This window comes from Muscardinus avellanarius (assembly GCF_963383645.1).
Source record: "Muscardinus avellanarius genome assembly, chromosome: 12".
NCBI classification, from domain to species: Eukaryota; Metazoa; Chordata; class Mammalia; order Rodentia; family Gliridae; genus Muscardinus; species Muscardinus avellanarius.
In genome coordinates, this window is record NC_137798.1 from 73128974 (window position 1) to 73150945 (window position 21972).

General features: G+C 44.2%; 1 protein-coding gene across 1 annotated transcript in view; it reads left to right on the forward strand.

Moving 5' to 3' along the window:
- Nucleotides 1-21972, forward strand: part of RAD51B (RAD51 paralog B) — a gene marked incomplete at its 3' end in the record, with an annotated part of 585418 nt that overhangs the window by 536129 nt on the left and 27317 nt on the right. Inside the window, exon 8 of the mRNA XM_080707167.1 lies at nucleotides 3643-3746. Within this exon, the coding sequence (XP_080563293.1) occupies nucleotides 3643-3746 (104 nt within the window). The remainder of the gene's footprint in view (nucleotides 1-3642; nucleotides 3747-21972) is intronic.

Sequence of the window (21972 nt, forward strand, 5' to 3'; positions counted from 1 at the left end):
TGGGGTCAATTTTAGACACATGGAGGGACATTCCAGCTGAGCGGGAACATGGGGAGAAGAGATTCATTGGAGCAAAGACTATAGAAAGCGACTGTGTGGGTAGGCAGGTCCGGCACAGGGCAAAGGCTCCCGACTGCTCATCTTTGGAATTTAGAATTCTTTGAAGGCCCTTGGGAGCCACGGAACGTTCTGGAGCATGCTGGTTGTGAGTGGTAGGGTAGTAAGAAAGTACAGGGTGGGAACTAATGTGAGTTCCAGGAGCGGCAACGAGTGGAGGTCAATGAGATTTTACAGGTAAATCAATAGGACCTCACATTTTACTAAAAGTAAGAAGCATAAGAAAAGACATTTGAAAATGGAACTGAGGTTTCAAACCAGATCATTGGAAGGTCAAAGAAAAACTCAGAGAAGGAGGAACCTTCATTGGGAAGGCTTAGAAATCATGCCCACAGGGGTCTCATCCTCGTCAACAGAGAGACCATGCTTCATGGAACAGAAATTGCTGGCTTGACAGGAACAAGACTGGACTCACAAATATGTCTATGTTTGTAGAAACCTAAAAAATCAGGACTTTGGGGGATGATAAAAATGCCTTAAAGTTGGTTGCTGAAGAACAAAAGTCACTGAACTGTACAGTTGAAATGGGCAAATTGTATGATGTGTGAATTATCCCAATAAAGTGATTTAAGATGCAAATGTAGGTGCTATTGCCCCTGCAGGGTTGGTTTTCCTATTTTAAAAAAACTCTGTAAACATGTTTCTATCAAAAAGAAGAAAATGAAAGGTAGACTGAAAGAGTTTTATATTTCAAGAAAAATGGAAAAGAGTACATCTCTTTGTGGATTGTGGGAAAAAAGGATTCCTACAATCTAGGCACGGTAATCCTAGTACTTGGGAGGCCAAGACAGGGATCACAGGTTTGAGGCCAGCCTCAGCAATTTAGCAAGACTCTATTTCTTTTTTCTTTTTTTGACGGTACTGGGGTTCCTGGAAGCCCTTCTACCTCCGGGCTACACTCCCAGACCTTTTTTATATTTTTGAAACAGGGTCTCTTACGCCAGTGCGGCTGGCTTCAAACCTGCACAATCTTCCTGTCTCCGCCTCCCAAGTGCGGGGATTACAAGCGTGCGCCACCACACCCTGCTTAGCAAGACTCTATTTCAAAATAAAAAATAAAATAGGGCTGGGGGTAAAGCTTGAAGGCAACCCCCCCCCAATCTCTAATACAAAAAATAGTTTCTTGTGTGTGTGGGGGGGGCGGGGGGGTTACTGGAGATTGAACCCAGGAGCATTCTACTTCTGAGCCGCACCCCCAGCCCTATTTCCTTTCTTTATTTTGAAGCAAGGTCTTCCTAGGTGGATGAGAGTCTATTTGTTGAGGCTGCCCTTGAACCTGAGATCCTCCTGTCTCCACCTCCTAGGTACTGGGATTACAAGGTGCCACTACAGCCAGCTTAAATAAACGGTTTCTACATATTAATAGACAAACACCTGAGCTCTTTATTAATGCACATTCCCTTTCTAGCCACTAAAAGGTTTGGTATTAGACAGGAAAAAAAAAAATTGTTCATGCCCATCTCCCTGAGATCCGTCACAGTGAAGAAGAGGTAGGATAAAGGCAGAGAAGGGAAAGAAGCAAGAAAGATCACGCAAGGAGTCGTGGAGGTCCATAGGTGGAGTGCCCAGGAAGCGGAACTCTGTCAACTGTGACAAGAGGCCAAGGAGGAGGAGGACAGAGGAGTGGGGAAAAGGCTTTGTTGAGGAGTCAACTCTATTTTTTTGTTTTGTTTTGTTTTTGCAGTACTGGGGATAGAACCCAGGGGCATTCTACCTCCGACCTCTACCCCTGCCCTATTTTTCATTTTTTAAATTTTGAAACAGGGTCTCACTGTGTTGTAAAGGGCCTCACTAAGTAGTAGCTGAGGCTGTCCTCGAACCACCATCCTCCTGTCTCAGCCTCCCAAATGCTGGGATTACAAGCGTGCGCCACCACGCCTGGCTAGGAGTCAATCTTATCCTCAGGCATGCAGTGTTACTGTGGCTTTTAAGTACGGACATGGCTGGGTTATTTGTTTCCACATTAATTCCACATTGAATTGTGTGCATGATGAACCAAGGTTACCCAAAGTTTATTCTTTCCTGTGCTAACTTTCCCATCAAGGTGAAATCATCAGGCTTGTGGGGGCCCTGTTGTTGATTTCCATTTAATTCATTCCTGGACTTCTTGAACTAGGAAAAATAGAGGTACCTGATGTTCTCTAACCCCGGGGTTGTCAACCCTACACTGTTGTCCTTGGGGCTGGATAATTTGTCATGGGCCTGTCCTGTGTGTTACGGGATGTTTAGTAGAATCACAAGCACTTACCCTCCAGATGCCCAAAGCAATCCTAGTTAGACATTGCCAACAAAACCACCTCCAGCTGAGAACCGCTGAGTGGCATTTATCTGTTGTACCATTCGGACCCAAGAGCTTACTTAAGGCCATGCGCAGTTGGTAGACCACGCTGACTGGTGTCTGGCTGGAAAAGAGGACCAATCCCTCCTCCACACTGAGGGATGCAATTCAGACGGTGCAAGGGGGGGACGACAGATGAGAAACCAAGGCGTCACTTAGCTTTAGCTAATTCCGTGAGCTTCAGCCTCTCTGTCCTTAGTCTTCTAGTTGAAGGGCAATGCTATGCAGAAGATAGGAGGCAGACGGAATGTCCAATGGGGCCCCCACATCCGGGATTCCTGTGGTGACCCAGGGCTGAAGTGGGCACAGGAGATGGCAGGAGACCTCAGGGTGCACCAGCCGTGAGTTGGAAGTTGGCTTCTCAGTGGTGGGACTCGGAGGCTTGACCCTAAGGAGGGGCGGGAGGGCCGGGAGCGGAGTGGTTTTCTCTTGGTGATGTCAAGAGACATCAGTGAAGCTTCGGAGAACTAAGAGAGTTGCAGAAGTGCAGCTTGGAGTAGACCAGGAACTTCAGATCCTCCCCCTCACAGGGAAGTCTTAGAAGTTAAAGGCATGTTTCTCTTGGAATAGCACTGTCTGAAACAGACTAGATATGAAATGTTGAGATCTTCCAGATGTGTGTGTGTGTGTGTGTGTGTGTGTGTGTGTGTGTGCGCGCGCACGCGCGCGCGTGCATGAGCGCACGCAGAGGAGGTAGGGAGAGCAAAGGAACTCTGTATGTATATGAAACCATTTTTTTATATATTGATAAGGAAAATTGAGTTAAGATTCTTATCAAGCTAAAGAAAAGCCCAATAATTCTACCAAAGTGAAATGGTTTCATAACCGGCCCTCACTCAGGAAGACGATATTGTGCTTTTCTGCTGTGGCTTTTAAAGGGCTTGGTTGGTTATTAGCAATGGCTCCAAGCAGTCTCGCAGTACTACTCCTCACCAACATATAACTATCGTTCTTCAGCCCAGTGATCACTTTCACTGAGGCCTAAGGAATAAAATCCACGCCGATTTTCATTTTTAGTCTCATCTTCCCTGATCCCTCTCCTTCTAGTCTTGTTCATCAGCTTTTGTGGTGATGAGCCAAACCTCTGATACTCTCCAAGCAACAAGTAATCATTGCATATTTTTAAATGTGAAATGCTATCATAAGAAAGGGCATCCATAAACACAGTTTGCTCTGCCTCATTTCAGGCCCTGCTGGATCAGGCTGTGTGGTGGCTGCCCTAGGAAACACCTGGAGTCACAGTGTGAACACCCGGCTGATTCTCCAGTACTTGGATTCAGAGAGAAGACAGGTGAGCACTCTGGCAGCCTGCTCTTGACTATTAAGGTCAAAGAACAAGATGTACCTAGAAATGAGGGCATCGGTGAAAGTGTGGGTCACCTGATCCCTCCTGGGCCAACCTAGCAAGGGGAGCGGCAAGAGACCTGCTTCCCCAGCACAGTCATAAGAAGATGGGGTTTGGTCACACGCAGGCAAACAATGGGAGACTAGATCCCACTGAGCTGGCATCCCCCTGTAAATGACCAAGGGCCACAGTCGTCTCTAGGGATTTCACGAAGTTCTCCAGCTCTAAAATGGTCGTTTCATTTAGATGATATTTGTTGAGGACTAGACAATTTGTGTGTGAGTTAAATCTGATCGTGCTTTTTCTTTTCTTTTTTGTTTTTGTTCTTTTGAGGTACTATGGATTGAACCCAGGGGCAGCTACCTCTGAGCTCTACCCCAGCCCTAACTTTTAATTCTTTACTTTGAAACAGGGTCTCACTAAGTTGTGGAGGGTCTCACTAAGTAGCTGAGGCTGGCCATGAATTTGCACTCCTCCTACCTCAGCCTCCCAAGTACCGGGATTACAAGGTGCACCATCACACCTGACTAATCATGCTTTTTCTTGACATATGAATGCTTTGAAAATCTTGACCAGACAGATCCTGTTAAGTGAATAAACAGTTCCCCTGATTCTGGGTACTTTTTTTTTTTTTTTTTTTTTAATGTGGTACTGGGGATGGAACCCAGGGGCATTCTACCTCCGAGCTACACCCCCAGCCCTATTTTGTTATTCTTTAATTTGAAACATGGTCTCACTGAGTTGCAAAGGGCCTCACTAAGGAGTAGCTGAGGCTGTCCTTGAACCAAGATCCTTCTGTCTCAGCCTCCCAAATGCTGGGATTATAAGCATGAGCCACCACACCCGTCTCTGGGCACTTTTATATCACAACATTAAGCTTCTTGTTTAAAGTACTGAATGAGCCAGGTGTGGTGGTGAATGCCTGTAATCCCAGTACGAGTCAGGAGGATCACAGATTAGAGGTCAGCCCCAGAAACTTAGTAAGGCCCTCAACAACTTAGTGGAACCCCATTTCGAAATAAAAAGGGCTGGGGGTATAGCTGAGAGGCAGAATGAGGTTCAATCCTCAGTACCAAATAGTAAAGAAATAAAGTACTGAGTGATTCCAGGGAGGCCAGAAGGGCGATGACTTTCTCAGAGCTCACTATTTATAGTTTCTATCTTGACCTCAGGTGAAAATCCCCCCTCCCATGCAGAAAAGTATACTGTCTGCCCTTTTTTCTTTCCTTTCTCTTTTCTTCTTCTGAGCATTGAATCCCAGGATGCCTCACCATTGATCTACCTCCCCAGCTATTTGTTTATTTATTTATTTATTTATTTATTTATTTATTTTGATACATGGCCTCAACTAAGTTGCTGAGGCTGGCCTTGAGCTTGTGACTTTCCTGCCTTAGCCTCCCAGGTCTCTGAGATTCCTGGTGTGCGCTGTCATGCCTGTTTATCTGTCCCTTTCTCAGCCTTCTCTCTTCACTCCAGGAAAAAGGGACATCATAGCCTGACCTCTTTCACAATCAGGAACTTTCTTTTTCCTAATATCTTCCCTCAGCGTTATCCTGCTGTGTCCCCAGATTCAATCACGACACAGAAAAGGAACAAAGACAGAGTAAAGATTTTGATATTTCGGCCAGAACAGAACTCAGAAGCCGGATTTGCCCATCTGGCGAAGTATATGGCAAACTCAGGCCATGAATTAAAGAAGCACAAGCTACTGCGCCGGTGGTCCTTTCTGGAGGAGGGAGGGCAGGCTGGCGTTGCCTTTGCCTGCATTCGGTAATAAACTGGCCCTTGTTCAAGGAGGTAGGAATCATCCAAAACAGGCATGAGCCTTTGCCTGTGCCAGACATAACCTTACAAATACCCTGGTTGCACACTGGAGGATTCTTGGCTTTCTTGGGACTGTGTCAATAACATTCTAGCTGGGTGGCTGGTCAGCCCTGTCCTGAGAAGGTGGGTTGGCTCGTTTCCATTCAAAGAAGTATTCTGGGGCTTCGGGCCTCGACATGCTTGTTAGCTCAGCGATTCCTTTCTCCTGATGATTCAGGTATCCCGGGTCCATTACTTCTCTTGTCAGTGGAAAAGGTCCAAGAATATTCCTGGAGAATCTAATGACCTTTGGTTCATACCGCAGGCGGTAAATCATGATAAATAAACTTTGCTTGCAGGTATCAGTGATGTCACAAAGGACTGTCAGTCCTCCTATCTAAATTTCCATTAGAGGAAACAACATTCCTTGTGAATCATGATCGATTCACTTGTTTCCATGGGTCCAGGACCCACTTCTTAAAAACCTCTGCTTTAGATTTATCTCTTTTAGATTTTAGATGACACTTTTATTATTACACATTGATTTTGTGATTCAGTCTCTTACGTATGATATCATGGATTTAAGTCTCCCAAGATCCTAGTTTTATTAATTGCAGTTGGAATTTGTAAGTAGATAAAGAAGTTACAACCATATTTTTCTTTCCCTTACGATAACTTGTCCTGTCATTTCCATTTTGTCAGTGTCAACAGAAAGTGGATAGGAAGACAAATGCTCTTATTTTGCACTTTTTTTTGGCAATTGGAGGATTTTGGTGGCTCTCTGCTCTTGGTTGATAAGGTTAAATGCAGGCCCCTGGTCACAAGAAGAACCAGGAGCAAAGAGTGGATGGATCAGTGGCAGTCTACCACTCCTATCCTATTAGACAGGTCAGTAATATCTTAATCTGCAAGGGACAACTTGTTACTATCATTACTAATCAATCAGGGGCAGACTTTGAATCATGTTTTTGAACAATAATTAGCAATTAATGTAAAATATGGCCAATGTTAAAATGTCCAGCCCAAGCCAGGCGTGGTGGTGCACGCTTGTAATCCCCACACTTGGGAGGCTGAGACGGGAGGATCCTGAAGGTTCGAAGCCAGCTTCAGCTGGCTTAAGAGACCCTGTTTCCAAATAAAATATAAAATAGGTCTGGGAGTGTAGCCCAGAGGTAGAAGGCCCCTGGGTTCCATCCCCAGTACCACCAAAAAAAAAAAAAAAAGTCCAGCCCAGGAAAAAGAACATACATTTAACTAAGCATGCATCTGAGGACCAGTTGTTCCATTTGTGACCTAGTAAGTAGGATAAAGTTTGCTCTGAAGGAAACAGGTCTCTATCTGATGACCTTATCTTGCCTTAGCAGAAGACATGCTTGGTGATTCACTGAATCTTCCCTGTGGTCTTACTTCAGGACAAAGTATTGAAGCCATGTTCTAAGATAAGCCTTGTCAGTGATGTGTGCACAAAACAATACTTTCAAGCCAGCTTTTAAGGTGATGGCACCGAATAATACTTTCTTACAACATTACTGAGATGAGTGTGCCCCATCATTCTTTGAGAGTCACTCCTCTGGGACACCAGCCACTTGGAGAAGAGTCCAAGCCTAGTTTTTTTGGTTCATTGGGTGTTTTCTTCCATCTGCAAGTGGAGGCCACTACATCAAGGGATCAAGGTTATGGAATGAGGATTACGTTTTATCCCGTTTCTATGACATTGAACTCTAACCAGGGCTCTTGAATGTGAGGCTTAGTCTGGGATCACAAGGCTGGAAGGGGGTCAGGTCAAGCTGAGCGGAGCCTCGAGCTGATTAACCCCAGAGCTGGATTGTATAGTCCACGGGGAAGAATCCTCCCTGGCCGATTATTTTCTTTACACCCAGGAAACTTTGTTAAATTATATAACTAAGAAAAATTCTCCTTATCAGGTCACAAGCCAAGTTAATTCTCTTGTTTATTCTGCTTCAGTGTTCACACACACACACACACACACACACACACACACACACACACCTTTAAGAAGCTGGGAAACATTTGCATTTGGACTAATATAGCTGGGTTTCTTTTCCCTCTGTTTGATTTTTATTACTCTTTTTTCTGCTCTGCCTCTATCTTGCCTCACCCTTTTTGCAAATTTTTTACTCTTACTAAAGACATGTCCTCAGAGTATAAGTACAATGGCCTCTACCAGTTTTGTTCTTGTTTTAAATCATCAGGAGCACGTCTGGGCCAACCATGTGCATGGCATGGGGATGCGCGGGTTGGGGGGGCACTCAGCGTGGCTCTTGACCTTGAGGTCCTTCTGATCTAGGGAGGGAGATGATACATTATATAGACATTTGCCAGTCATCAAAACACAATGCAGGAGTGAAAGAACTGACGAATGCCATGGTGTGGTCATGACTGACTTATTATCTAGTGAATGGTTAAAATAGTTAGTTCTTTGAATCCTAAGGGAGGAAAAGTCATTAGAGGCACCTTGAGTCTTTCCAGGAGGTGAGTGTCATCTTAAACCGGGGGTTGTCAGGTCCAGCTGGATTTTCCAGACTCATCACAGAAGCATTTATAAAATACCAGTGCTTCTCTGAGCACAGTGGCACATGCCTATAACATCAGTGCTTGGGAGGCTGAGATAGGAGGATCACAGGTTCAAGACTAGCCTCAGCAACTTAGACTCTGTTTAAAAAAATATAGGGCTGGAGATATAGCTCAGAGGTAGAATGCCTCTAGTACCAAAAGAAAGAAAAATAAAAATGTCAATACCTAGGCCTCACTCTGATTAATTAAAACAATTAATCCAGGGTAGTGGATGGGGGTTCAGGCCTCAACATGCTTTTCATTTGTAAAGCCAGCCCAGGTGATGTTGAGGTGTAGCCAAAGTGGAGAACCCAGCTTTAAACAATAGTTGTCACTAGGACAGTCACAAAGGGAGATGCTGGGGCCGGCTGAACAGCACAGAAGAAAGCAAGAAGACATCTCACCTCCAGTGGTGGTGTTGCAGGCTGGGCTTTGCCTTGTAAGCAGAGCAGAGGGTTCATGTGCCAATTCGCTTAATAAACCTGTACTTAGTTGTCTCTTGCCTGCTCGTGTCCGTGTTACATGCTAGACAATCAAAGGGGGAGGAAGGTAGTTGACACCCTCTAGTTGCTCAGTTAACTCAGGAAACATAGGCCTGTGGACAGTCCATGTTGAGAGAGCATCATGAAATAAATAAGCAGAATGCCAGGCATGGTGGCCCACACTTGCAATCCCAGCATTTGGGAGACTGAGACAGGAAGATCACACTTCATAGACAAGCTCAGCTACTACTTAGTGAGGCCCTCTGCAACTCAGTGAGACCCTGTATAAAGAATAAAAAATAGGGCTGGGGGTGTAGCTCAGAGGTAGAATGTCCCTGGGTTCAATCCTCAGTACCACAAAGGAAGGAAGGAAGGAAGGAAGGAAGGAAGGAAGGAAGGAAGGAAGGAGAAAAGAAAGAGAAAGAAAAAGAAAGAAAGAAAGAAGCAGAGAGAAGATGGAAGGCACACTGTTAAGGAAAGTTCTGGAGCATTTAAAGAGGCAACAGAATGCCCAGTGGGCTGGCCAGGCTAGGTGCCGTGTCCTGAGGGACTTGAAGGCTGAGTGAGGGTGCTTACATTCAAAAGAATGATGCAAAACCCTGATGAAGCATTCCTAATATTTCTAATCAAAATCTCATCAAGTATGTTCCTACAAACCACATATGGGATTATATAAATTTTGAAGTGCCTTAGAAGGAGTAATGAAATACATTAATCCTGACTAAGCCTCACACTCTCTTGATGAAATAAATATTATGACTCTCTTATTTCAACAAATTGGAAAGAGGTGACTTTTTCATATAGGAGGTTTATTTAAATGGACTTTATAATAATATTTTCATCTTCTATTTAGAAGGCACCCCAAAGTTACAGAACACTTGAGAGACAAGCCAATAAACTGTTGACAGGAGCCGCGCTGTTGCTAACTCCTGGTCCCCTCACCCCATCCGCTGGCTTTTCTCAAAGGCCTGGGTTATTTTGTATCTTGGAGTCTTTGGGGTTTCCCTGTTGCTGATATAATTCTCTTCTCACTGTGAATCTTGTATTTTTCAAAGACTCAAACACCACCACTATGCTGACTTTCCTGACACCCAGCCTTAATCAGACAGTTGCGCTCGTCTCTATGTCTCTATTCTTCTTTTTTTTTTTTTTTGGTGGTACTGGGGGTGGAACCCAGAGGCTTTCTACCTCCGGGCTATACTCCCAGACATTTTTTATATTTTATTTGGAAACAGGGTCTCACTAAGTTGCTGAAAGCCTCACTAAGAAGCTGAGGCTGGCTTCGAACCCGTGCGATCCTCTTGTCTCAGCCTCCCAACCGCGGGAATTACAAGCGTGTGCCACCACGCCCGGCATATTCTTATTCTTTTAAGCCCTGAATTATGAGCTCCTTGAGGTCTGTGATTAAATTTATCCATGTACCCTCAGAGGTAAGGACAATGCTGGACACTTATACCTTCCGTTATATTTATTTTGAAAGTGATAAGAAGAAACACATTCTTTCTATCTATACACAAAACCATTCTAGAGGAAGAAAAACACACTGTTGATATAGGAATTGTTTTTACAGTTTAATAGTTCCTCTCAAGCATTAGTGATTGTCAGCTAAGATGGTTAACCTCGAACCTTGATAGTTACAAGCAGATGTCTATATAGAAGTCTCATATGAATACTGAATATAGGAAGACTGTTTTCTAGTCTTCCGGGAGCTATGGGAAAGTGGGAGCCAGGCCTCCCCTGGAGTCCTGGCAGGAATTCCTTTGTGTAAGCAACCAGAGCCTAAACATGAGGCGTAGCAAAGAGGGGCTAGTTCTGCAGTGGTCATTCTCAGCAGCAGGCAGCATGAGGACTTTGGCGGGGAGAGTAGATGCCTTTGTTGCTATCTCCAAAAAGCCCTAATTTTTCCTTCCTATGGCTAGAAAAGCTTAATGAAGTCCAGAATAACCACAGAACTCAGCTCACTTAAGAGGGGAGGCTGAGGCGGGTGAATTTCAAGTTAGAGGTCAGCCTGGACAACTTGGTGAAAATGTCTCAAGATAATTTTTTTTTAATGCTAGGGATGTGTTCCACGGGTAGAGTACTCGTTTAGAATGTGGGAGGCCCAAGAGTTCCTCCTCAGTACTGCAAAACAAAACAAAGCAAAAACCTCGCCTAGATAAGCTGAAAGATAGATTTGAAGCAGAGAACCAGGCTCATGTTTACCCAAAGAGAGACATCGCAGATGACGTTTTACCTGATGTGAGCTGTAGTTGTCTATCTTCCTACTTCCTTTCTAAAGAGAAGTTGGGATTGGTTCCCCCCACTCAAAGAGGAGTCCCTCACCACGTGCTCATGTTTTCTACCCCACCCCAACCGCTGTGTTAAGGTTGGAGGCTTTTGTGTGTGTGACCAGATCCAGCCAGAGGCCAGTTTGGCTGTGCTGCAGAGGTACAAGAAAACTCTTCTGAAGCCTTCACACCTACAGAAACAGGAATACAGACTCCCGGCCACATACACCGCCGTGGGCATATGTGTCCCCTCCTTTTTCAGAGCGGCTCAAGTGTGGCCTCTAGCCGCTGGCCATGCTCTTCCATTGAAACTACTCTAACAAAGAGTGAGCAGATTGGGAAAACAGTGACTTTAAAAGGATTCTTTCCTCAGCTCATCAGGCTCTTGTACTAAAATCAAAGAAATGCTCCCTGAAAGGATGTAGTAACCACACATGAATGTGGTGAGTCAGTAGTCACAGGCCCTAAGGACAGCTCTATCAGAGGAAGGACAGCACAGACACCCAATGGGCACTTCTGTTTCTGTCTCCACACTTGAGATAAGAATAGCTACATCTTTCCTCTACCTACAAACAAATGTGATGGTGCACCATTTGAAAAATGTCATTATGCCAAGAAATCAGTCTCTTTTGTGCGTGTGTGTGTGTGTGTGTGTGTGTGTGTGTGGTACTAAAGATTGAACCCAGGGGGCATTCTGCCTTCAAACTATACCCCTAACCCTATTTTATTTTTATTCAGAAGCAGGGTTGTGATAAGTTGATGAGAATCTCACTTCTTGCTGAGGCTGTCCTCAAATCTGCGCTCTTCCTGCCTCAACCTCCCAAGTACTGGGATTATAGGCTATGCTACTATGCCCAGCTAAAATCAGTGTGCTCCAGGAGGGAGAGCGCTTGCTTAAATAGGCATTATTGGAAATTGCCAGTTGAAAATACAAGGTACAATTGCTTCTGGGCTTCTGAGGGGGCGTCACTCTCTCTAATACATCAGTAATGATAGACCAGATGCTTTCACTGGACAGGAGTCAGTCTTTCCTAGGAGATTTTGGACCACTTGGAGCCAAGAAAAGTTTATGTAAGCTGGCCGTAGTGGCGCATGCTTGTAATCCCAGAATTTGGGAGGATAAGACAGGAGGATCACAGGTTTGCAACCAGCCTCAGCTACTCAGTAAGATTCTCAGCTACTTAGTGAAACCCTGTTTCAAAATAAAGAAGAAAAATTAGGGCTGGGAATGTGGCTCAGAGGTAGAATGCCCCCTGAGTTCAATCCCCAGTACCACAAAAGGGAAAAAAAAAAAAGTTTAAATAAAAATAAAAGCAAAGCATTTTTATCAAGCAGAGTTTTACATTTAACTGATACCTCCATTTCAAAAACGAAAAAGCACTTGGACATCAAAAGGTAGGAAAGACATATCTGTGAATAAAGCAAACATACACTGATGTACTTAAACTATATCCACTTATTTTTATGGTAGACTTATTCTGTGCTCTTATTCCTTTCCTGGAGGATCATGATCTCTGACATCAGGACCAAATGCACTCACCGGGTGTTTGGAAGGTGATTTCCCCTGTAATGAGTCACTCATTTCACCAGGATTCTGCCACCTCCCTCATTTGCCTCCAGCCCTAACTAGTTTTATCTTTACATACTGTCTGCCCGGTGCCAAATCCCCTTGTGTGGTGACCCTCCCACCTATAACTCGCTAAGCACACTAAGCCAAATACTTGAGCAGGAGAGTCTTGGCGAAATCTGAGCTGTTACAGGAAGTAGAAGAGATGCAGCAGGGCTTTGGAGCCAAACCAAAGACCCTGTTTGTCTGGCAAGGAACAAAAACTGTCTGTAGTTGGGAAATAACATAGGCAACAGCTCTAAGATCTTTTGGACAAGGTGGTAGCCTGAGAGTCAAGGACGAGGCAAGGCATGTGGCTCATTTGAGAATGAAGACCAGATGGGATGCTGTATTTTAGCCTTGGTTCCTTATGAGTGGAGAGAAAATGGGGCAAGTTATTGGTTGTGGAGGGCAAAAGAGAAAGAAGGGCTCTATATCTGTGTAAACCATGATGGGTGTGACTTGCACAGCAGAAGCGTTTAGAATATGACGCATCCCGTTGGAGAGAGCTTCTAAAAGTCTTCTTACCCAGTGACTCTTAGCCGGAAGATCCAGGCCCTGCCACCAGTGAGCGAGAGCAGGGCCACACCCAGGCGCTGCAGCTTGCAGAGGGAACTTTGGCTGGTTTTCACATGGGTGGTCCTGAGCCCCATCCTCTAATTCTCATTCCTTCATTTTACAGATGGAGCAAACAATGGGGCTTGCATGATTTATTCGAAATAATAAGTTGCAGAAATGGAACCGGCCTTTAGTTCTCCCAATTCACAACCTACTGTTCTTTTCACTTTATCTGATGGGTTTTTTTATAAGAAGAGTCTGAGAAAAAAAAAAAAAGCTTCCAAACCCAACCAAATTACTGAGTTTACAGGTGATGAGATATTTATATCTCCTAATTTTAGTAGTACGTAAAAAGATTCTACAGAACTCTTCAGGGGAAAAAATGTTTTTAAAAAGTAACATCTCACCCCGCATTGCAATGACTTTCAAGATGAAAGCCAACTTTTTAAATGCTTGGGCACAGACCCGGGAATAAGCGACTTTTTCCAAGTTGAATTTCACAATGAGCATCAACTCCCCAGTCAAGTGACTTTCCTTACAGACAACACCCTGCAGCAGGGTCAGCTGTGTCTGCCCCTCTCCTATAGTCATCAGTGCTCACGGAGGGGCATCCTCAAGCCTCAGGCTTCCTGTTGCCTGACTATAGGCTATGGGTGTGCCATGCGTTGGAAGCACTAGAGCATTCTCGTCTTGTATGGGGTTTCTGAGCATGGGAGAAGCTCTGTTTTGTTCCCATTTTGGGGCTTCTGCATCTCTGTTTTGAAAAGCAGAGCAGGACACGGGTAGGAATGGATGCAGGAAGCAGCCTAGACACCTTTCCTGCCATCTCAGAACCCCATGGTTATTAGTGAAGAGCATTCTTGCTTGACCCTAGGGCTCCCGGTAATTAATACTAATTATAGTCTATTTCCTAGGGGTGAGAAGCTGTTAGCCTTTACTAGTAGAGCATCCACAGGACTTCAGATATCAGATTGGACCCTTTTACATGTGTTATTTCACTTTTACAACAAACCTTCAGCATACATCTTATCACCATTTTTTACAAAGAGAGAAACTGGGCTAATAAAATAAGCAACTTGTATTCAGCAGTAGTATTAATATTTGAAACCAAGTTTTTAGAGCTCCAGATCCCTGGTTGTATTTAATGTATACCATATTCTCTGAGATAAAAGCATCTTTGTTGTTGTCATTTTAATTTTGAGGGATAAAATGAGGTGCTAGAAAATGAAGTCTTGATTTAGTGAGGATTCCTTTGGCTTATAATGGACAGTCCTTTGTGTGTGTGTGTTTGTGTGTGTTACTGGGAATCGAACCTAGGGGCAATCTACCTCTGAACTGCATCCCCAGCCCTATTTTCCTTTTGAAACAGGATCTCACTAAGTTGCAGAGGGTCTTGCTAAGTTGCTGAGACTGTCCTTAAACCGTGCGATCCTCCTGTCTCAGCCTCCCAAGTACTGGGATTATAGGCCTGCCCCACTATGCTTGCCCTTACCATTTTACTCTCTGGATGGAGAATGCCAATTCTTACTTGCAGTGTTTGTTGGGTTCCATATGGAAATAGCATCTTCCACTCTGAGGCAAAGACATGAAGGAAGAGACGAATTGCTTGTTTGTTTGTTTGTTTGTTTTTCTCAGCATTATTTGGCTTAGAAATACTCTAAATACTTTAATACTCTAATACTCTGTGATTCAGAAATGTTTCTTGTTCTGTCTGTGCATATTATTTGAAAAGCACAGCTTAATACCTAAGGGGCCATAGCAAGTCTGGCCTGGAGCACTGCTGTCTGCTGCTGTTGCTGGGGCAACGTCCTTACCGTGAGGTAGTGCACCGCCTGGGCCAGAGGACAGAGAGACACTGTCATATTCTAAAGTTTTCGTTGTAGTGGAAGTGCTAATTGGTTTATAAATCGGTTCACAGTTTACACAGGTATTGAACCCTTCTTTATCTTTTGCTTTCCCCAACCAATCACTTGCCCCGTTTTCTTTCCACTCCAATCTAAAGAACCAAGTCATCCCTCCTTGAGGATCTGTGTTGGGGAGTACAAAGCCCTGTACAATGGTGGTTTGCATCTCTAGTCCTTTCCAAAGGTCACTGGGCAATGGGCACAGTTGTGGGCTCTGGGTCCTTCCGGCATCTCAATAGTTTATGCAGTCAGGGCAGAGAATGGGATTCAGACAAAGGATTTACGTGATGGTAGTGCGAGAGAAAAGGAATCAAATAAATCTCTAGCATTCGGTTTGAATTTGTGTCTTATTATGTTACCATAACATTTTATGATATGTTACACATTATCCAATGCATGATTGATTGTCAAATGCAATCTAAGTCATTGGGCTTTCCTGATTTCTGCTGCTCTAAGTAATTTGAAGTTTTCCGTTACCATAGAATTGACATATTCTTTTCCTCCCCTTAATCTTCCTTCTACCCTCGTGCCCATGTTCCTGTCCCCAGTCTTCCTTAGAACTTTAAGTTGGTCAGTGGCTCCTGGCAACGGCCTTGGAGTTAAAATGCTTCAAGCAGAGTTTTTCCACTGAGGGTCTCTTTTTGGAAGTTTCCCTTCTTGGCTTGGCAGAGCTTAAGAGTCCTGGCATATTGGACAAAGACCGTGTGTGCTTGAGACTTGGACTCCTGTTTTATTGTTACCAAAGGGACTATGAATTTTTTTAGAACACCTTTAGAGAGCCAAGCTGCAGTGGTTGTACCCCATTGCCTATGTTCTGGATCCTCTTCTCAGAATTGGCCAAGAGAGGTTGAGCTGGGATTATGATCCATGAATCTCTCTAACTGGATTCTTTCCTGAGTTTCAAACCCCCAGAAAAAAGGTACATCTTTCTAAACCATATAAAGTTAGAACCAAGGTGTATGGTCTATCTGAGAAGGACTGGGAACCGTCCATACGAAGCCCCCACAGCCCTGGTTTTCTAATTACTTCATTTTTCTACCCAAACATTTACTGAGAGTGTCGTGCCAATTACTTTGCTAAGTACTTTTATGGGCATTTTCTCATTCAAGCCTCACAACAATCCTATGAGATAGGTATTATTAGGTATGCTTTATAGATGAGTACATTGAAGTTTATGGGGCTTTAAATTTTTTGCTCTACATACATGGCTTCTAAGGGAGCAAAACCAGAATTTCCTTCTCCTTTGCCTCACTACCCCAACCCCAGGCACATACATGCACTCCCCACGCTGCATCCCTGGGTTCTTAACCTTGATCTGGCACTGAGTCCCATGTTAACATAAGGCTATTTATGCATACTACTCGGAATTAATTTCTCCTTTCAACCCTCATGGGGTGGCCACCTTCAATAGTTATGCTTAGGTAGAATGCTTCCTTCAAACATTGGGATGATCCATTGCCTTGAGAGAGCTGTTTCGATCTCTGTTAAATAATCATTAGTTATTTCCTATAAGTGTGTGACACTGTCTGGCAATAGAACACTTTTGAGAAAGAACAGGCTCCATAGGACACGGCTCCTGAATCTTACCATTCACTCAGGGAAAGCCCTGGCTCTTCCTCTCTCAGCTTTCCGGCCCTGCCTTTTCTAATCAGCATCTTTTCCATGACCTGGCTTTGGCTTCACTGTCTTACCATTTTTTTTTTTTTTGCAACAAAGAAAAAGAAAGTGTCTGTGGAGTCTTGTCCACAGTGAGAACAGACCTCTGTCCAGGCTCTCCTGCAGGGAGAGTCGGCAGAGCCCAAGAAGTGTCGTGGTATACCCATAGATACAGCCCTTCCTTCATGAATGGTAGAGAATGACAGAGAAATCATATCTATCCCTTGGCTTTTTCCTTGCAAAGTCACTTTCCCATGTAGTAATGAATTTTGTGGTTTTCCTTTATGTCCTTTCAGAGTTGTCTGTTCTTTGAAAGTATTATCCCAGAGCTCTAATGAAGACTCCATCAATGTCTAGTGAAATGGGAACTCTTTGGCAGTTGTATGTTCTTTAGGGGTGCTTCCTTAAAACAGAAAGGTTTAGTGGCTCCAGCATACTCCAACCCTTCAACAGCTTGCGTACGCCAAGTGGCTCTCTCTTCCTACCTTGGAGTGGTGGGTTCTTCTTTTAGCCTTTGTTTCCAACTTGAGGCTTTATACTAACACTGGCCTTGTCTTTTTATACCATCTTGCCCCCTGTGACTGGCTCTGCTAGGAGTCTATCAGCATTTGATCTCATTGATTTGAGAAGGCCGGTCTTTCTCAGGAACTATCTATAATCTTAGCTTGAATTAAATGTGTTCTCTTGGACCCCTCTGCCTAGGGGATCTTGCTACATGTTGTGGTTGTCCAAAGGCCACATTTTTTCCAAGAAAACTCAAACAGACCTGTAGGAAAGTGAGTGTCACCACATCAGTGATGTCTCGGTCACTTTGTATCACCTCCTAAAAATCTAGTGGTTTTCTCCAATTAATAAAAGATACTGGAGTGGACTAAAAAGCATGTGTTGGAAGCTCGATGGTCATAAAATGAAGGGGTGGGATTTTTTTTTTTTTTTTTTTGGTGGTACTGGGGTTCCTGGAAGCCCTTCTACCTCCGGGCTACACTCCCAGACCTATTTTATATTTTTGAAACAGGGTCTCTTACGCCAGCGCGGCTGGCTTCGAACCTGCGCGATCCTCCTGTCTCCGCCTCCCAAGCGCGGGGATTACAAGAGTGCGCCACCACGCCCGGCATAGGGGGTGGGATTTTTAAGAGGTAATCAGGCCTCAGAGAGCCCTGCCCTTCCTAAATGGGTCAGTGCCATCACATTGGGAGGGGCTCCTTTTGAAAGGATGCGTTCACCCTCTTTGTGTCTCTCCCACCCCCTCTTTCTTCTTCCACTACACGATGGTGCCAGGATGTAGTCCCTCAACTGTGGACTTCTCAGCATCTGGAATGATAAGAAATAAATTTCTGTTCATTACAAATTAATTACCCAGGCAGTGGTATTGTTATAACAGCACAAAAACAGACTAAGGCAGTATACGTTACAGCTTAAAATCTTTACTAAGAAATCTTTTGCAGACTGCGATCGTAGTGACAGCGCTTTGTCTGTGCTCTATCTGACCATAGACATGCGTCCTCCTCTAACTCTTCTGTCTTTACTTAGATCCAACCATTAAGTGTTCTTAGTGTTAGATGCCACCGTTTCCCCCATCCTTCCTTCCTTCCCTTTCTTTTTCCTTTCTTCACACCTTTTCCAGGTAGATATATGTGCCAAACACTGGGAATATGAAGTCAAATAAAGCCCGGTGTCCTGTCCTGAAGAACCATACTATGAGAGAAGGAACCCTAAGAGAAAAAAGAAGACATGTAAATAAATATAAGAAGGTATTAAGGGCACCGTACAGAGCACAGTGTGGGTATCAAACTTGGACTGGCTAAACTCTCAGCAGATGGTCAGAGGACAATACAGAGGAAGGTACGATGTTTGGGACAGAACTTAAAAAAAGGCATATTGGTGTTTGGCTGGTAGGTAAGGTAGGAGGCTGAGGAAGCCCTATGAGCAAAGGCCCTGAGGTGGGAATGTTCCTCCTTCAGTGCCAGGGAAGGGTATGCATCTGTGCAGTAGGTTGGGGTAGGGGGAAAGGTGGAGACTATGATTAAAGCAAGGAAAGTAAGAGACTTGATCATGGAGGCTCTCAGAAGCAACACTGAGGGGCCCCCTGCAAAGCTGGGACATCAGCTTTGTACTTTACAAGGCTCCCTGGAATGAGTTTGCCATATGGATTTGCAGGGTTTGGAAAGAGGATGCAAGGAAATGAGGATCTGAGTGGAGACAGTGGTCGTGGAGGTAGAGAAGAGGAAAGAGATGCGAGACAGTAAGAAAGCGGGACCAACAGCATTGAAGCAGAGAGGAGATTTGGAGGGATGTGGGAGGGCCCTGCATCGGATGCAGTGAGTGAGTGCTGCCTGCAAAAATAGGCTAGTACAGGAGAAAGAGCAGCGCGGGGCTGGGAGGGAGGCAAGAGCTGGTCTTCTTGGGACAGGTGTGTTCCACTCTTCATGCCAGACTTCAATGGCTGCATCAATAATTCGTCTGGAAACCAGAAGGAATTTCTTGTAATTGCATGGAATCTTTTTGTTTTGCTTTGGGTACTGGAAGTTGGAACCTGGAGTGTTCTACCTCCACCTCCAAGCCCTGTTTTGTTTTGTCTTTTTATTTTGAATTGGGGACCTCATTAAATTGCTGAGAGCCTCCTGTCTTGCTTCCCAAGCACTGGGATTACAGGTGTGGGCCACCGCTCCCAGCAATTGCACAGAATCTTGAATGAAAACTTTGTCCTTCACTTCCTTCTACCATTACTTACAGACCATCATTCTCTTCTTCCTCTTTCTCCACCCTTAGTTCTGTTTTCCTCTTTTAGAGCCCTAGCTTCTGTACAGAGGCCGCAGGCAGCAGAACGTATGAAAAATGAAAAACCAAGAGATTCCTGCTAGGGAAAGGGAAGGGTATAAACTATTGGTGGTAAACCCCGGGAACTGTGGAAGGAAAGGGCATTATGGACAGCCACTCCTCCTGCTCCAGTGAATTCTGGCAAACCTAAAATCTAGGGGAGTGGTTTCAGCAGCTAATTTGGAGAGCCAGCAGTTTAGACTTCAAGATTTTCTTAAAGATCCCTTTCTACGATTGGGAATTAGGAGCCCCTGCTTTGTGGGTCATGCCAGTCAAGAACTCCTTTGCTCTCGGATGTGTTTCCTGTCCTCTACTCTGTTGTGTACCCAGGGAGCTGACCCCTGCGATCTGCATTCCTTGGGCTCCCTTTCCATTGATTCTGGTTCGTTTTGGACTCTGGGGGCAAGATGAAGGGCAGAAATATGAGAGATGCTATGAATTTCTGCCTCTCCACCCCATACTGCCCTTCCAGCGGTGTCCTGGGCAGTGGCACTAGTTCCTCCTCCTTGATCCTTACGTTGTCCCAGCTCCGGTTGGACAGCTTTGGCCTCTGAGATCCAACAACAGCACCTCTTTCTCAATTACTGTGGGGATGGTAGTAGTGTCTTGGGTTGCTAATCTCTGGGTTCTCTCTTTTCCTTCCAGCTTTTTCAACCTATCTGTAACTAGTTTCCCAAATTAAATTCACTCTCTCAACCTGCCTGGAATAAGTCCTGTTTTTCTGTTGAACCTTGACTAATATGAATCTACATAAGCTGTCTGGTTGGTACATGGTTAATATAAGGCCCTAAGTCTTTTCTTCCTGGCTCTGTTCTCCAAAGGACTCTTCTATTCATCATAGTTCTCCAGTTGTGAGAGCTGAGGTCTGGGCTAGGCTGTCTTGGAGGGCAAACATTTCTCATAGTGTTTCCTGAATGGCATGAGAAAGGGAACTTTTTTGACCCAGTCTCCTTCCTGTAGGATTTTCCAAAACTTTCCAGATGTATCTAAGTTCAGGAAACATTTTAATGTCTGGAATAATGTCTCATGGGGGCAGGGCTTTTGAAACCAACAGAACATCCTCTAAAAGAGGTGCATTGAAATGTTCCAGGATGTGTATGCACACATCCAAACTCTGCCCCCCGCCCCCGTGGAAAGCATGGCAGGCTCTCATCCTTTATTGGGTTCATGTCATAGAAGAGACATGATGACATGGAGCAGAAGAACAACTCCAGAGGCCAGAATTCTCTCCCGGAAGGAAAAGGATTGTTAAGTAATTAGCAATGCATTTAGATTCTAATTCAGACGCCATCTCGCCATCTCGGATTCTATAAGGAGACTTCTGTAACCGCCCTCTTTAGGCTTTATTTGGCTAATAGTAATGGTTGCAGGACTCACCCAAATCATAATAAATCTTTTGTAAGAGCACTGCTACTGACTTAATGAATGGGTGCTTTCTAAGATTGTCATGAAGACAGGCACCAGCCGACTGTAGATAACTGGTTTTCTCTGAGCAGAGAATGGCTCTCACTTTGCTCTGCTGCCCACATTTCAAAGCAATGTTTAGAAGGGACTCAGTTGGGAGATGCAGATTATTGCTTTCTTAAGGCATCCATCAAAGAAAGTGGAAGTAGAGGAGTTACACTAATGTGCCCAGTCAGATCCTTCAGTGTTGGACCAAGAGGGAAAAATGTTGTCATGATTTCTAGTCTGTGGGGGTGAAAGCCCAGAAATCACTGAGGGGATTTTTACATGCTCTTATGACTGCAGGGAACAGCTGAAATGCCATCCTTTTGAAAAGGACTCAGATCCAGTGCCATACTGATTTATTCGGGTTGTGTCTAGGAAGTTCCCACATTTTTTAACATAGTAATCACTAACCAGGATACTTATGTGGTTATTTGATGACGCATGGAACTTTATAGACCTTGAGGTCAGGTATATGTTTTATATTAAAAGAGGATTTTAATGAAAAGGAAGCAGGTGGTGTATACAAATAAAACTACAGTTTCTGGTGTCTCTGAAATGTCCAACATTGTGATAGTATTAGTTATTTTGTTCTGACCAAGTTTCCTTCATTAGCCTGCAAGGAAGCCTGCCTATGAAATGGATCACAGCCCCAGGAACACCATGGGAGAACTTTTGCATTGGAGTGTACAAAAAAGCTAGGATTTTAAAAGAATTCTTGCAGAGATTAAAATTAATTCACAGATTCTAAAACATAGTATGTGTGCATAGACCCACCACATAATGATATTTTAAAATCAAGTTCTAGCTCTGTCTCTAAGGTAATGTGATCTCAGGTGAATGACCCTGAGTCATAGGTTCCTCTTCTATAAGGGAAATCGATTATCTGGAAGATGACTACATTTTCTGGTTCTATGAAGAAGAAACATCATCAAGCTGTACCTCCTTTACTATTTTGTATGATGGAAACAGTCTTCATTATGTATGGGAGCCTGACATGTCGTCCATTTGTGCTAAGCCATAGGACACTCTGCTCAGTTATTTGGCTGGTGACTTCCT